At 47.8% G+C, this 16,239-nt stretch overlaps 1 protein-coding gene across 1 annotated transcript in view; it reads right to left on the bottom strand.

Annotated features, from left to right (window-relative positions):
• Positions 1-16,239, bottom strand: part of MYH13 (myosin heavy chain 13) — a 71,992-nt gene that overhangs the window by 28,289 nt on the left and 27,464 nt on the right. Inside the window, exons 14-21 of the mRNA XM_054459132.2 lie at positions 15,756-15,905; positions 15,491-15,661; positions 14,082-14,391; positions 10,607-10,680; positions 10,429-10,516; positions 3,434-3,551; positions 2,458-2,581; positions 748-884 (exon numbers count right to left, since the gene is read on the bottom strand). Coding sequence (XP_054315107.2) covers positions 748-884; positions 2,458-2,581; positions 3,434-3,551; positions 10,429-10,516; positions 10,607-10,680; positions 14,082-14,391; positions 15,491-15,661; positions 15,756-15,905 — 1,172 coding nt within the window. The remainder of the gene's footprint in view (positions 1-747; positions 885-2,457; positions 2,582-3,433; positions 3,552-10,428; positions 10,517-10,606; positions 10,681-14,081; positions 14,392-15,490; positions 15,662-15,755; positions 15,906-16,239) is intronic.

Consider the following 16,239-nt stretch of genomic DNA (forward strand, 5'->3'; position numbering starts at 1 on the left):
CAGCTTGTCCGGCTTCCTCCCAGACCACCCACTCTCTCAGGTTATGTAGAGCTTCAGAAAGTGCTTTCTTCAGCTGGGCGCAGTGGCTCATGCCTGTAATCCCAGCAGTTTGAGAGGCCAAGGCGGGCGGATCACCTGAGGTCAGGAGTTCAAGACCAGCCTGGCCAACATGGTGAAACCCCATCTCTACTAAAAACCAAACCAAACCAAACAAACAAACAAAAAAATTAGCCAGGCATGGTGGTGCACACCTGTAATCCCAGCTACTAGGGAGGCTGAGGTGGGAGAATCGCTTGAACCTGGAAGGTGGAGATTGCAGTGAGCTGAGATTGTGCCACTGCACTCCAGCCTGGATGACAGAGCAAGACTCTGTCTAAAAGAAAAAAGAAAGTGCTTTCTTCTTGCTGACACCTTCATGCCAATTCCAACCCCCTCATCAGGCTGGGGGCTTATCTTGCCAGTTCCCTATCCCCCGACTAGAACTGGAACATTGAGCTTGTCACAGGCTTTAAAACCAGCCATGCACGCGTCTGCTTCCCTTTGTGACCCCGTGAGGCAGGGTTCATTTCTGTCTCCCCAGCGCCATGCAGAGCGCTCGGCCCAGGATTGCCACTCAGTAGATGTGGGTTAAACAAATGAAGGAAAGAAAGAGCAAGCACATGGAAATCCCAAGACTAAAAGCAGGAAGCGACAATCAGCTGCTAAGCAGAGAGAGCAGGATAAGGTGGAGGTGAGGGTCTGTGTCACCTCCTCTCCATCATCTTCTTGAACTCCACCCGCATCAGGTACCCCCTACACATGGCCTGTGTGCGCGTCATCAGCGTCACCAGCTTCTCATCTCTCATCTCCTCCAAAAGCCCCAGGAGCCCAGCTTTGAAAAACACCTGCATTAAAAGACAGAGGAGCCTTGATCTTTCTCCCCAGCAGGTGTTCAGCCGGGCCCTTGAGGGGGCCTGTTTCTGCCCAACTCTGAGGCTCAACCCTCAGAGCACAGCAGGGGCAGCAATTCCGTTTCCAGGACTTGCTTCTCAGCAGCTCTGGTCTCCTCAGTGGCTCCTCCTGGGCAGTGAGGCAGCCTGGTCCAGAGTCTGTTCCAAGCTGGGCACGGTGGCTCATGCCTGTAATCCCAGCTCTTTGGGAGGCCGAGGCAGGTGATCATTTGAGGTCAAGAGTTCGAGACCAGCCTGGCCAACATGGTGAAACCCTATCTCTACTAAAAATACAAAAATTTTCCGGGCGTGGTGGTGGGGACTTGTAATCCCAGATACTCAGGAGGCTGAGGCAGGAGCATCACTTGAGCCTGGGAGGTGGAGGTTGCAGTGAGCAGAGATTGCGCCATTGCACTCCAGCCTGGGTGACAGAGCAAGACTCTGTCTCAAAACAAAACAAACAAAACAACAACAACAACAACGACAAAAACAACGTGTGTTCCAGGCCCCACCAACCCACAGAGACCAGTTCTGACAGAGCTCACGTACTGGAAACAAAGATGAGTCCAGAAAGAAACCATGGGACGCAATTGTGCCCAGATCAGAGAGATTCACAGATGCGTTGGCTTCACCCTCTTCTTCTGTCCATCTGGGAAGGTTGGTCCCACCCTCAGGCCCACTTCGCCCACTCCCTCCATAACATTCCAGGGAAACCAAGCACCCTCTGGGGCCAGCAGGCTCTTCCTTGGTGGGGACCCCCAGCCTGCCCGTTTCTGAGATGTGGATCTTTGGAGGCAGGCGAGGATTTGAAGCTGACCTTTGCCGCTTACTATCTATCCATGTGTGACCTTGAGTAAGTTTCTTGACCTCCCAAGAACCTGATGAGTAAGTGCCACCCTTATCACCATCACTCTCACCTCACTGGTTAGTGAGGAGTCAGTGAAGTACGTGCAGGAGGCTTCTCACAGGGCTGATCCTCACGTGCTCAATAAATGGCAGCTAGTTTGTCTTTGTTTTTGTGTTTTGAGACAGGGCTTCACTTTGTTGCCCAGGCTGGAGTGCAGTAGTGTGATCAAGCGCACTGCAGCCTCCATCTCCTGGCCTCAAGAAATCATACTTCAGCCTCCCAAAAGCACGGGATTATAGGCATGAGCCACTGCGCCCCGCCTGGTAGCTGGTTTTATTGTTTATAGTCTTTCTCCTCAAGGCCTCAGTGTCCCTGGAGTCCTCTCTACGTTCTCCTCTCTCTTCAGCTCTTTCTTACCTCTGGGACACTAGAGTTCCCCGTTGGCTTTTCCTATCCTTGCTGCATGGTGGGGCTCAGGCTTCCAATCTAAGCTTTCGGCCACTTACAAACCAACAGGGAGACAAGCTCTGTCTACCTAGACACAGAGCTCCCGTTACCTGGGCGACTGGGCAAGGATGGTCAGGTGGACCAGAAGGGGAAGGGGACCCTTTTTCTGATCAGCTAACAAGCAGCCCAGGGCTGTGGGGTTACTAGGGGAGTCCCAGCCTCGCCTGTGCTCACCTTGGTGTTGCCGAACCTGAACTGCTCCCGGTCCACATCGATGGAGTTGAGGAGCTTCTCCGAGGCGTTTTTGCTGTCAATGAACTGCCCTTCAGGGATGGCACTGGCATTGAGGATCCGATACCTAAGGAGAGAGGACATTTCCTGAATGGATTCCAATCCCCAAAAGGCTTCATAGCTGAGACCAGCCTTCTAGAATCTTCTCCTGCTCAAGCCTTAGGAGGAAGTGGAATACTGTACAGCTGATCTGGGAGATGGGAATAGCTAGGGGCTGATTCTAGCAGGGGGGCTTGAATCAGCCCCCTTGGGAGAGAAGCAAGGTGGGTGGGAGAGAAGCATGAAAGAAGGGGGCCCAGCTGAGTGCATGGCGGGAAGTTTGCTTTCAGAGGAAATGGTTCTTCTCTGGCTTAAAAGAGGCCTTGAAATCTACCGTGACCTGCAGGCCCTGGTTCTCCTCCTTCTGGAAGGTCCTCTCCTGTCCTCCATCCTGGACAAGGCCCGGACTTGGGCAACCCAATGGCGGCTCAGAGGAGAGAGTTAGTCTAGAGCTGTGGGCCTCAGCTGGGTGTGATTTGGCAATGTCTGGAGAGTTTTGATTGTCACAGCTCGGTGGGGAGGGGTGTGGTTTGCTACCACATCTCTGAGTAGAGGGCAGGGTTACTGCTAAAATCCTCCCACACCCAGCACAGCCTCCACAATAAAGGACGATCTAGCGTGAATGTCCGTAGTACGGAAGTTGAGACATCCTGGTGCAGAGCCACAATCAGGCTAGAGGGTCTGGGCTCTGAATTTGGAACCACTTGGGCTGGCCCAGCACTCACTGTGGGCATGGGATCAGTTCCTCTAGCAAGAGATGAAGTCTGTGGAAACTCTGGGGGGCTTGGGAGCTCACCAAATACGCAGGTCAAGAAATGTCTTAGGGAAATGCAAAAGGTGCCCTCGAAGGAGAGAGATGCACAGGAGAGAGGGTGCCTACCGCTGCTTGAAGTCAGCATAGAGGATCCGGCTGGGAAATCCCTTCCTGCAAATCCGGATGCCCTCGAGGACCCCGTTACAGCGCAGCTGGTGCATGACCAAGTAGTGGTCCATCACACCTGGAGAGAGAACGTCCCGGGGGTGTGCCTGTGACCCCTTCCTTTGTTGTTGACTGTCTGAGGCACCATGAGACCCTCCAACACATCCACGCTTGAGTGGGAGAGTCAGTGCCAGCTCCAAGGTAGAGGGCTGGGGGTGGCTACAGCCTGCCTGCAGGTCCCGCAGTAGAAATAATCCCAACCTCTTGGGGAGATGCTAGCACCCCATAACCATGGCAATAAGAGCCAAAGCATTGCGCTTTCTGTCCTCAGCCCTGACTCTGCAGCAAGGCTGCAAAAGCTGCAGAGTGAGTACGGGGTGATGGGATAACCTGAGATGTCTTCTTGCATCTACACAAGGATGGGGATGGAAAAATCTTCAGGCTGTGGCTGCAGAAGAGTAACCCAGCAAAGAAGAGGAGGCCGGATGGGCGTGGTGGCTCACGCCTATAATCCCAGCACTTTGGGAGGCCGAGGTGGGCGTATCGCCTGAGGTCAGGAGTTTGAGACCAGCCTGGCCAACATGGTGAAACCCAGTCTCTACAAAAAATACAAAAATTAGCCAGGCGTGGTGGCCCACACTTGTAATCCCAGCTACTTGGGAGGCTGAGGCAGGAGAATCGCTTGAACACAGGAGGCGGGGGTTGCAGTGAGCTGAGATTGAGCCATTGCACTCCAGCCTAGGTAACAAGAGTGAAACTCCACCTCAAAAAAAAAAAAAAGAAGAGGCTGTGGGAGGGGACCCAGAAGGGGGTTGAAGGTAGGGCGGCAGTCATCTGCTGACCACTCAGCCCCTGCTCTAGGAATTGGGGGAGAAATGGAGCTTAGCTGGAAGGAGAGGAGGTAGAGGGGCAAGCCCCTCTGGGGAGGTAATGTGGGTGCTCGTGGTAACCAGCCTGGGTCAGGCACAAATCAAACTAGGATGGAGAAAATTCTGTCTCAGGTCTGCGTGAGGGGTTAGAGGAGAGGGGCTATGGCAACCTGGTGGCTTCTCTTTGTGGGCTCCCTAAGTTGCTGGGATGGGAGTGGTGGGGCCAAGGCTGGCTTTGACTTAACCTTAGGGAAGCTTCTAGAATGCCCACATGCTTCCCTGGTAGCTGTGGGGAGACATCACTATACAATTAGATGATTTTTAAGGCTTTGGTAGAGCTGCACTGTCAGATACAGTAGTGACCAGCCACATGTGGCTATTTACATTTAAATTCATTAAAATTAAAAATTAATTAACATTTTAAAACTTTTCATGTAAATGTAAACATTTCATGTAACGGTGGCCACCCTGTTGAACAGTGCAGACATGGGGCATTTAATCATTTCTGAAAGTCCTATCAGGTGGTGATTCTCTAGAGAAAACATGGTTAAGAGCAAGGAGAAAATGTCTCAGACATTCAGAGAACTGGCCAGGTGCAGTGGCTCACGCCTGTAATCCCAGCACTTGGGAGGCCGCAGTGGGCAGATCACCTGAGGTCAGGAGTTCGAGACCAGCCTGGCCAACATGGTGAAACTCCATCTCTACTAAAAATACAAAAATTAGCCGGGCGTGGTGGCAGGTGCCTGTAGTCTCAGCTACTTGGGAGGCTGAGTCAAGAGAATTGCTTGAACCCGGGAGGCAGAGGTTGCAGTGAGCCGAGATTGTGCCACTGCACTCCAACCCAGGTGACAGAGCAAGACTCAGTCTCAAACAAATAAATAAATAAATACAATAATTAAAAAATTCATAGAACCACCGATGTGGAGAGAACCTTAGAAATGGTCTAATTCGACTCCCATGAGCTCTTAGATGATGATTCTGAGTGGTTAAGATCCCAGCTGTGCCGTTTACTAGCTTCGCAGACTTGGCCTGTCTCTGTCTCAATTTCTTTATTTGTAAAATAAGGATAATAATGTAGGTTGAGCATCCCAAATCAGAAAACTCAAAACCTGAAAACTTTTGAGCTCCAACCTGATGCCACAAGTGGAGAATTCCACAACTGACCTCATGAGGCAGGTCGCAGCCAAAACTGTTTCACGTACAAAATTATTTAAAATATTGTATAAAATTACCTTAGGGCTATGTGTATAAGACCCATATGAAACAGATGAATTTTGTGTTTAGACTTGGTCCCATCCACAAGATATCTCATTAGGCACATACAAATATTCCAATATCCACAGAAATTTAAAATTCACAACACTCGTGGTCCCAAGCATTTCAGATAAAGGGATATTCAGCCTGTAGTATCTGCTTCATCAGGCGGTTGAGGATTACATGAGTTAAGATGAGTACAGGCTGGGTGCAGTGGCTCACGCCTGTAATCCCAGCACTTTGGGAGGCTGAGGTGGGCGGATCGCCTGAGGTCAGGAGTTCGAGACCACCCTGGCCAACATGGTGAAACCTCGTCTCTACTAAAAATACAAAAACTTAGCTGGGTGTGGTGGTGCATCCCTGTAATCCCAGCTACTCGGGAAGCTGAGGCAGGAGGATTGCTTAAACTGGGGAGGCAGAGGTTGCAGTTAGCTGAGACGGCGCCACTGCACTCCAGCCTGAGCGACAGAGTGAGACCCTGTCTTAAAAAAAAAAAAAAAAGAGAGAGAAAAAAGATGAGTACAAAGATTAAAATGATGAAAGCAGGCATGATTAACACTTGCTTTAACCATGTGGCTGAGGCCTCTTTCTTCTTAAGTGCCGGGAGCAGAAAGAAAACGGCATAGTTACAAGAGAATTGAAGCTTCTAGAGCCAGAAGAAAGCTGAAAGGACCATCATTTTACGGTGGGGAGGCCAGAGATGCCACCCTGCTTGCCAGGCTGTCCATCCTGTTAGGGGTCGTGTCCCACTAGGACTGGGAGATCTTTTCTAATTCCCGCAGAGGCATCCTATGGGGTGGCAGGGCCCTGGGGGAGACTGAGGCCCAGAGAGGTGAAGGGCTTTGCAAGGCTGTAGCAGAGCAGAGACGGCACTCTCCTTTCTCACAGGGCCCCTCTGGTTTATGCAGATTCAGAATCCTGAGCTGAGTTCTCTTAGGGCTTGCTTTGTTTTTCCTTAAACCCGGCCTGAGATGTTTTCTATCAGGTCCATATAAAGGGCCTCCTTTGCTTTTGTACCAATGCATAAAACTTCTAAAAATTTCCCTGAGCTATTCTGTCATCCTTCTGCTCCAGCTGCTGAAGGGTTTTTCCTCTTTATTTCTCCAAGTGTATTGCTTCCATCCCGCTCCTTTCTCCAGCCATCTTGGCCTCCGTGGGCAGTGGTATTAGCCATGCTTTTGAAATATGCTGTATCTTACGATGCTCCGGCATCATGGGGCCTTGCTGGCTCAGGAGAGACTGCCCTTCCCGGGGCTAGCTATTCCAGGAGATGGCAAGAAAGTCTCCTGCAAGCACATCGTTCACATGCAAACCAGCCATCCAAAGCCCTTAACCCCCGACCCCTACCTTTATCAGGCTCTCACAGGGCTCTTACACTCTGGGCCAATATTTCCCTGTCCTGGTCACCTCAGGGCCCTGGGTACCGGCCAACTTGAGAAAGTCCCTACATTTTGAAGCCTGCTGAAACCATTCAAACTTGTCAATACTGAACCTGCTTGGCCTGTTCATGCTGCCTCGCCCACTCCATCCCATGGGAACGAACCTCGAGGCTCTGGCCTGTGATTTCTCCTTACTCCCCCACCCCCAAACCTAGCCCTGGTGCTTCCGCTCGTGGCCCTCTGTGGCAGGCCCCCTCCTCTTGAGCACTGTGTCTTTTTTTTTTTTTTTTTTTTGAGACGGAGTCTCCGTCTGTCACTGAGGCTGGAGTGCAGTGGTGCAATCTCGGCTCACTGCACCCGCCGCCTCCCGGGTACAAGCAATTCTGCTTCAGCCTCCCAAGTAGCTGGGATTACAGGCATGCGCCACCACGCCAGGCTAATTTTTGTATTTTTAGTTGAGACAGGGTTTCACCATGTTAGGCTGGTCTCAAACTCCTGACCTCAGGTGATCCACCCACCTCAGCCTCCCAAAGTGTTGGGATTACAGACATGAGCCACCATGCCCGGCCGTGACTGTCTTTTTAATAGTAACCATCTTCTAGTCTGTTGGCCTCACCATCCCTTAACAATAATAAAACCTACATTTAAAAACAGCAGCAAGCCAGCTTTTGGTGAGTCAGCAGCACAGACTCAGCAGGCTCCAGGTTTGCTGCAAGAGGAGAATGAGAGGAGTAGAGGTTGGAGCCTGCTCCTGAGGGGCCCTTGTTCAGCAGGCGAGCAGAGGACCTGTGCCCGTGAAGCCCCAGAGGATTCGGGAGAACAACTAGCAAGCCCCTTATGTGCCTGTGGGTGGGGAGGGACTTGAGATTTGATCATGGATCGTGACTCCCAGCCCCTGCTCTAGGTGCCCTGGGGTGAGGCATGGAAATCTCCATAGTCTCTGGTCTTCTAGAAAATAAAGAGGGTACACTATGTGCTTTCTAAGGTGTCACCAGGCTTCTGTATCAGTGTTGGGCTATTCCCAGAAATTGACATGAAAACAGAGAGGTAGGTGCCAGAGCTAAGGAGAAGCAAACGCAACAGGAAAGGACAGACATTTCAGCAACATTTACCTTCCCAAAGAAAATGTAGGGCAGGGCGCAGTGGCTCACGCCTGTAATCCCAGCACTTTGGGAGGCTGAGGTGGGCATATCACGAGGTCAGGAGATCGAGACCATTCTGGCCAACATGGTGAAACCCTGTCTCTACTAAAAATACAAAAATTAGCTGGGCGTGGTGCTGTGTGCCTGTAGTCCCAGCTACTCGGGAGGCTGAGGCAGGAGAATAGCTTGAACCAGGGAGTTGGAGTTTGCAGTGAGCCGAGATCATGCCACTACACTCCAGCCTGGTGACAGAGCGAGACTCTGTCTCAAAGAAAAAAAAAAAAGTAAGCCAGTGGATTACCAAAAGCATTCCTCCCAGAGGCACAGTTTGAAGCTATCCCCCGACACCTTGCAGGCCATCTGCTTAGAGAGGAGTCAGGCCACGAGCATATTTGATTTATGCAAGCATGTACTCAACGACGTTTTTTCCAAGACCTACATGCAAGCCAAGGATTTCATGTGATTCTTAACCAAAGAAACCACTCTTCCCAACACTGGAGAAGCCGGCTCACTGGTCAGGAGGCTGCAGGATGCCCCAGATAATGCATATCACAATGATGTAGTTGGTTATTGCCTTTGACTTAGACTTTAGAACCTAACTTTCATGGAAGATGCAGTTTCACTAACTATAACACACCTGGCTATTGGGGATTTAAAGTTTCTAGTTCTGAGTGATAATAATAATAATAATAATTAGCTTCCAACATTTGCTGGGTGTTCACAATGTGCTCAGCCCTGTTGTAAATGCTTGACTTGCACTTACTCATTGAACCCTCACGACAACCCTCTAAGGTGGGTTAAATGAGCTAATATTTGCAAAGTGAGTAACCACTTTATGAGTGCTTATTAAAGAAGTAAATAATAGATTAAAATGCCACTTTTATCCTTGTTTTTTTTTTTTTTTTGAGACAGAGTTTCGCTCTGTCGCCCAGGCTGGAATGCAGTGGCGCGATCTCGGCTCACTGCAAGCTCCGTCTCCCGGGTTCACGCCATTCTCCTGCCTCAGCCTCCCGAGTAGCTGGGACTACAGGCGCCCGCCACCACGCCCAGCTAATTTTTTTGTATTTTTAGTAGAGACGGGGTTTCACCGTGTTAGCCAGGATGGTCTCGATCTCCTGACCTCGTGATCCGCCCGATTCGGCCTCCCAAAGTGCTGGGATTATAGGCATGAGCCACCGTGCCCGGCCTATCCTTGTTTTATGGACAAGAAAGCTGAGGCAGAAAGTGCTCAAATACTCTGCTTAGGATCACGTGGTAATAGGTGAACTGTTTTGTTTTTCTTTCCCCCCGACAACCTATACCTCTGTTCACTCGTAATGTTGCAGACGCAGGATGTTTAATCCTGAGCTGGGAGGCCCGTGTTGGGCATAGAACAGCTCAGCTGGTGAGTGAGCTACCCCATAGCCACAGCTCCATGTGACAGTTTGTTTTCCTTTTTGTGACAAATGACACTGAAAAAGCTAGACTCCAAGAATATTTGCAAATCATGATGAAGTGACAGTTAAAGAAGTCCTCCATTGCACAGGGTTCTGTATTTATATATAGTCTCTGATTCTCAGTTTTCTCATTTATAAACTGGAGATCAATACGCGTATCTTGCAGAGAACTGTTGCAAGGATTCGAGATAAATATAACAAAGTGATTGACATGCAGTATGGCCTCAAACAGTTGTTATTGATGCTATTTTGATTATGGGATATCTAAGATGGTTCTTTGCCAAATGTAGTGGTATTTAACTTTGGGGTAAACAGAGCCTTTATCTTATGAAAGCTCTGGATCTGATGTGCCTATGTACATACACACAATATTTTGAATATGATTTCATAGTAGGGGTGCCAGGCAAGATACAGATGCCCCGTTGAATGTGAATTTCAGATAAACAATGCATACTTTTTTAGAGGAAGTATGTTCCAAATATTGCATATGTCACACTTATACTAAGACATTTTTCATTGTTTAACTGAAATTGAAATTTAATAACATTTAATATGGCATTTTGTTTTTAGCATTTTTGTGGTTACATAATAGTTGAACATATTTATGGGGTACACATGATATTTTGATACAAGCGTGAAATGTGCAAAGATCATATCTGCATAATTAGGATATCTGTCACCTCAAACATTTATCATTTCTTTGTGTTGGGTACATCTGGTATTTTTATCTGCTAAATCTGGCAACCCTATTTCAGAGACTACTTTCAGAAGTGATACAGACCATCACTCTTTCCAAACGCACACCCACAGAATTTTGCATTTATCTCAGGGCGTCCTGTTCTGTTCAAATACTTGGCAAGATCTGCTGGTACTCACCAGGAGTCTTGGTCTCATTGGGAATCAGACATCGTACAAAGTGAGGGTGGGTGCTCCTTAAGTTAGTCATCAATTTGTTTAAATTTTCCTGGGACATAAACCAAAACAAGCACATTTAGCAAATACCATTTCACTGGGCAGAAAAACAACCGAATGTGGAAGCTGCCAAAACACCAACCCTGAACACGGCCGACACGGTCTGGAAAGAGGAGCCCTTCTTCTTCCCGCCCTTCTTGCTTCCTCCGGAGTCGCCTGGAGACAGACACAGAAGGGCATGCCAGATGCATCCCAGAGGACCCAGCAGTGGGCTTCCTGAACCACCACTTCCCCGCCCTGAGTTCTGGTTTCCTTTTGACATAAGAGACCTGAGGTTTTGTTTGTTTGTTTTAGATGGAGTGTTGCTCTGTTGTCCAGGCTGGAGTGCAATGGCACCATCTCAACTCACTGCAACCTCCACTTCCCAGGTTCAAGCCATTCTCTTGCCTCAGCCTCCCAAGTAGCTGAGACTACAGGCGTGTGCTACCATGCCTGGCTAATTTTTGTATTTTTAGTAGAGATGAGGTTTCACCATGTTGGCCAGGCTGGTCTTGAACTCCTGACTTTGGCCTCCCAAAGTGCTGGGATTATAGGCGTGAGCCACCGTGCCTGGCCTGTTAGTTTATTTTTAAAATGCCCCCAAATTACCCAGGATTGAGAACCCTCAGCTTTATCATTGTGGGAATGGGGTGGGAGTGGGGTGTGGGTAGCATTTAACTGGGAGTATAACTTAAACTCTCAGTATAAAAGGGGAGTCCTTTTCTTTAGAAATCAGACCTGAAAGCAAACTGAATAATTCGCAAGATTGAAATGTCCCTCTTAATGTTTGTAGTTTCTTTCTTTTCTTTTCTTTTCTTTTTTTTTTCTGTTGTTGTTTGTTTGTTTTGAGATGGAATCTTGCTGCGACACCCAGGCTGGAGTGCAATGGCACAATCTCGGCTCACTGCAACCTTCGTTTCCCAGGTTCAAGCAACTCTTCTGCCTCAGCCTCCCAAGTATCTGGGACTACAGGCGAGCGTCACCATGCCTGGCTAATTTTTGTATTTTTAGTAGAGACGGGTTTCACCATATTGGCCAGGCTGGTCTTGAACTCCTGACTTCAAGTGATCCATCCACCTTGGCCTCTCAAAGTGCTGGGATTACAGACGTGAGCCACCATGTCTGGCAATGTTTGTAGTTTCTTTCATGAAGTTACCTCCTTTTATTCTTTAATCCCTGCTTATCTCTAAAGAGTAAGTAACTGAAAGTAATAAAATGGAATTTTCTCAACAATATTTTATAGGTTGATTTCTTTTTCTTTCCTAAAGGAAACAACCCAATTTGCCATCTTAATTTGGAGTCTACCTTTTCTGAATGACTCAGTTTTCTCTGATACTTAATCAAGATGCAGCCTTGGGGGAAAATGGCATGTCCCAGTCTCCCCCATCTTCCTTTCCCTTCACCCCACTTTGTCCCCGGGGTCTAGCATGACTGCGTGTTTGGATTGGGGAAGGGAAGGCAGGAAAGTCGCTTCCCCAAATCCGCATCCACACAGGGTCTTACGTTAGAGTTGATGTTATCTCTAGGCGAGGTTATACAATGTAGTTACAGAGACATTGTGATTAGATTCAAAGAAAATGATTTTCATCATTGAGGTTTACATGTGTGCCCGTTTCCCATTTATTACATTCCCTTGCCCAGAGGAATTAGGCTTTCATTTTTTAAAAATGATCTCATTATCTAATGAATAATTATATTTCATATATTTTATTAATTTATTAAATGTATGCATTTAAAATGGCATATAATGTTAAAACTGTATGTTGGCAACTATTTAAAAGTATATTTACTGGTAATCTTAAAAAGTGTTACTGGCTTGTGTTACTTATTTATTTATTTGAGATAGGGTCTCACTCTGTCATCCGGGCTGGAGTACAGTAGCCCAATCATGGCTCAGTGCAATCTCAGCCACCCAATCTCATGTGATCCTCCCAGCTCAGGCTCCCAAGTAGCTGGACTACAGGTGTGCACCACCACTTCTGGCTAATTATTTTATTTTATTTTATTTTATTTTAGAGACAGGATCTCTGTGTTGCCCACACTGATCTTGAACTCCTGGCCTCAAATGATCCTTCCGCCTCAGCGTCCCAAAGTGTTGGGATTACAGGTGTGAGCCAACACGCCTGGCCCCTGTGTAACCACTCTGGAAAGGAGTTCAGAAGTTACTGAAAACTTTGAACACAGTTATTATATGACCGAGCAACTCTACTCCTAGGTACTGTATATACCCAAAAGAATTGCCAATATATGTTCACATATAAACTTCTATACAAATGTTCATAGCAACATCATGCACAGTAGCCGAAAAGGTCATCGGCTGATGAATGTGCAGACGAAATGTGATATATTCATACAATGAATTATTATTTGTCCATAAGAAAGAACAAAGTCCTGATACATGCTACAACAGTGACAGACCTTGAGAACAGTAACCTGAGGGAAAGAAGCCAGATGCAAAAGAGCATCCAGTATATAATTTCATTTACATGCCTATGTAGATAGGCAAATCTACAGGGACAGAAAGTTGATGAGTGGTTGCCAGAGGCTAGGGATAGAAATCTGCTCATGGGGACAGGCATGGTGGCTCATGCCTATAATCCCAGCACTTTGGGAGGCCGAGGCGGGCGGATCACAGGGTCAGGAGATCGAGACCATCCCGGCCAACATGATGAAACCCTGTCTCTACTAAAAATACAAAAAATTAGCCGGGCGTGGTGGTGCACACCTGTAGTCCCAGCTACTTGGGAGGCTGAGGCAGGGGAATCACTTGAACCTGGGAGGCGGAGGTTGCAGTGAGCCGAGATCGCACCACTGCACTCCAGCCTGGAGACAGAGCAAGACTCTGTCTCAAAAAAAAAAAAAAAAAAACAAAAAACAAAAAACAAATTTGCTCATGGGTTACAGGGGTGTGAAAAATGTCCTCAAATTCCACAGTGGTGATGGTCACACAACATTGTGAATATCCTAAAAACCACTACTTTTTTTTTTTTTAAATAGATAGAGTCTCACTCTGTCACCCAGGCTGGAGGGCAGTGATGCAAACTCCATTCACTGTAACCTCTGCTTCCTAGGTTAAAGCAATTCTCCGGCCTCAGCCTCCTGAGTATCTGGGACTACAGGTGTGTGCCACCACACTCGGCTAATTTTTGTATTTTTAGTAGAGACGGGGTTTTACCATGTTGGCCAGGCTGGTCTCAAACTCCTGACCTCAAGTGATCGGCCCCCACCTTGGCCTCCCAAAGAGCTGGGATTACAGGCATGAGCCACCATGCCTGGCCAAAACCACTAAATAGATTTAAGGGTGAATTTTACCATACGTGAATTATACCTCAATAGAAAACTATTAAACAATGTGATGTTGACTATCTTGGCCACTGAGAGGTCCTGTTTACCTCCATAGAGCTCAATCTCTTACGGAAGAGGAAGAATAAGAGCAGGAGGAAGAAAAATGGAGTTGCAAGAGAAACATCATACTCAGCTGAAGCTCATGTCTGATTACTGGTTCTTCACAAGCAGCTCTGGGTTAGGAGTCATTACACAGAACGTCCCACAGAGGGAAAGAAATGATAGAATTTTACCTGTCTCTGCACCAGCATAGTTGGAAAAAAGGAAGGAGAGAAGCTTCAGCGAAGACTTCTGGTACAGCCCCACCACAGTCTCGTTCAGGGGGTCCTTGTTCTTGTCCAGCCAGCCTGCAATGTTGTAGTCCACGGTGCCGGCATAGTGCACCAGCGAGAAGTGAGCCTCAGCCTTGCCTTTGGCAGGCTTGGGCTTCTGGAAGTTGTTGGATTTTCCAAGATGCTGGTCATACAGCTTGTTCTTGAAGGAGGTGTCTGTTGCCTTGGGGAACATGCACTCCTCTTCCAGGATGGAGAAGATGCCCATAGGCTGGAAAGAGGATAACAGAGTCTACACCTCCACATATAATAGTGCATACCCCTGCTGCATGGTCTGGAGAAGCCAAAAAAGCTTCTTTGGTGCTTTCACTCTGGTACCAGGAACACTGGCATGTACGCTCGGTGAGAGCAAGACTCTTGGTCTGTTTGGGGGATGACCAGAAAGTGCTAGGCATAGAGTATGTGCTTAATTAATATTTGCTGAACAAAAGAATATAGGATAAAATTATGTGTGTATAAATGTAGCATACTTTTTTCAATAGGTGTACAAAAAAAGTAAAGTTTCATATATAGCCGTAAAGTAATGTAATATTTTGAACAATAATGTCTCAATTTCTCAGTAGCCACCTTAGGAAGATATACTCATTCCAACATGAGCAGTGCTCAAATGTTACGGGAATTCCTTTTTAAAAAGTTAATGTCGGCCAGGCGTGGTGGCTCACGTCTGTAATCCCAGTACTTTGGGAGGCTGAGGTGGGCGGATCACAAGGTCAGGAGTTTGAGACCAGCCTGGCCAACATGGTGAAACCTGGACTCTACAAAAAAAAAAAAAAAAAAAAAAAAAAATTATCCAGGCGTGGTGGCGGGCACCTGTAGTCCCAACTATTCAGGAGGTGGAGGCAGGAGGATCACTTGAACCCAGGAGGTGGAGGTTGCAGTGAGCCGAAACTGCGCCACTGCACTCCAGCCTGGGTGACAGAGCAAGACTCCGTCTCAAAAAAAAAAAAAAAAGTTAATGTCCATTCCTGTTTTCGTATTAACATCCCTCCAAGAGCCACACTGCTCCATGGTTCTGCCTCCTTGGGTCTTTGGGTAAGTCAAATAGGTAAGAAATGCCACAGTCCTTACTGGGGTTCCATCACATTCTTGGAGATAACTGAGCCCTTGGATTTTAATGACCCATAAACCTCTTTAAGTGTCAGAACAGATTTAGGACATTCATTCTCTTTGCAAAAAGGCATTCAGTTATCTATCTGAAGGCTTGCAGCCTGGGGGCTAGGGGCACCAATCTGTGAGCAGAAAAGAATCAGAGCAAGAAGGGGAGGGTCCCCAATAAGGAGGAGCTGTCCCAGGGAGCAGTATCTCTCTACCTTCTCGATGAGCTCGATGCAGGCAGCCAGGTCCATCCCGAAGTCAATGAACTCCCACTCGATGCCTTCCTTCTTGTACTCGTCCTGCTCCAGCACGAACATGTGGTGGTTGAAAAACTGTTGCAGTTTCTCATTGGTGAAGTTGATGCACAGCTGCTCCAGGCTGTTGAACTGGGTGATTCAAATACCAAAGAATTTGAGTGAGCTTGGACAATACATTGGAGATTCAGCAAAGCAGACAAGAAAGTAGAAGGTCACAACTCACATCAAAGATCTCAAAGCCAGCAATGTCCAAGACCCCAATGAAGTACTGCCTGGGCTGCTTGGTGTCCAGCTGCTGGTTGATGCGGGTGACCATCCACAGGAACATCTTCTCGTAGACGGCTTTGGCCAGAGCACCCACCGAGTTGGTCACCTTGAAAAAGTATCACCCACTCAACCCTTGAGTTAGTGTTTCTATGGCTGCATTAAGTTGAAACATATGAAATTGACTTGAAAATCAAAAGCTATTGGCTAGGCGTGGTGGCTCACTCCTGTAATCCCAGCACTTTGGGAGGCCAAGGCGGGCGGATCATGAGGTCAGGAGTTCAAGACCATCCTGGCCAACATGGTGAAACCCCGTCTCTACTAAAAATACAAAAATTAGCCAGGTGTGGTGGTGCGTGCCTGTAATCCCAGCTATTCGGGAGGCTGAGGCAGGAGAATCACTTGAACTTGGGAGGCGGAGGTTGCAGTGAGCCAAGATCATG

Source organism: Pongo pygmaeus, chromosome 19 (assembly GCF_028885625.2).
Source record: "Pongo pygmaeus isolate AG05252 chromosome 19, NHGRI_mPonPyg2-v2.0_pri, whole genome shotgun sequence".
Lineage (NCBI taxonomy): Eukaryota > Metazoa > Chordata > Mammalia > Primates > Hominidae > Pongo > Pongo pygmaeus.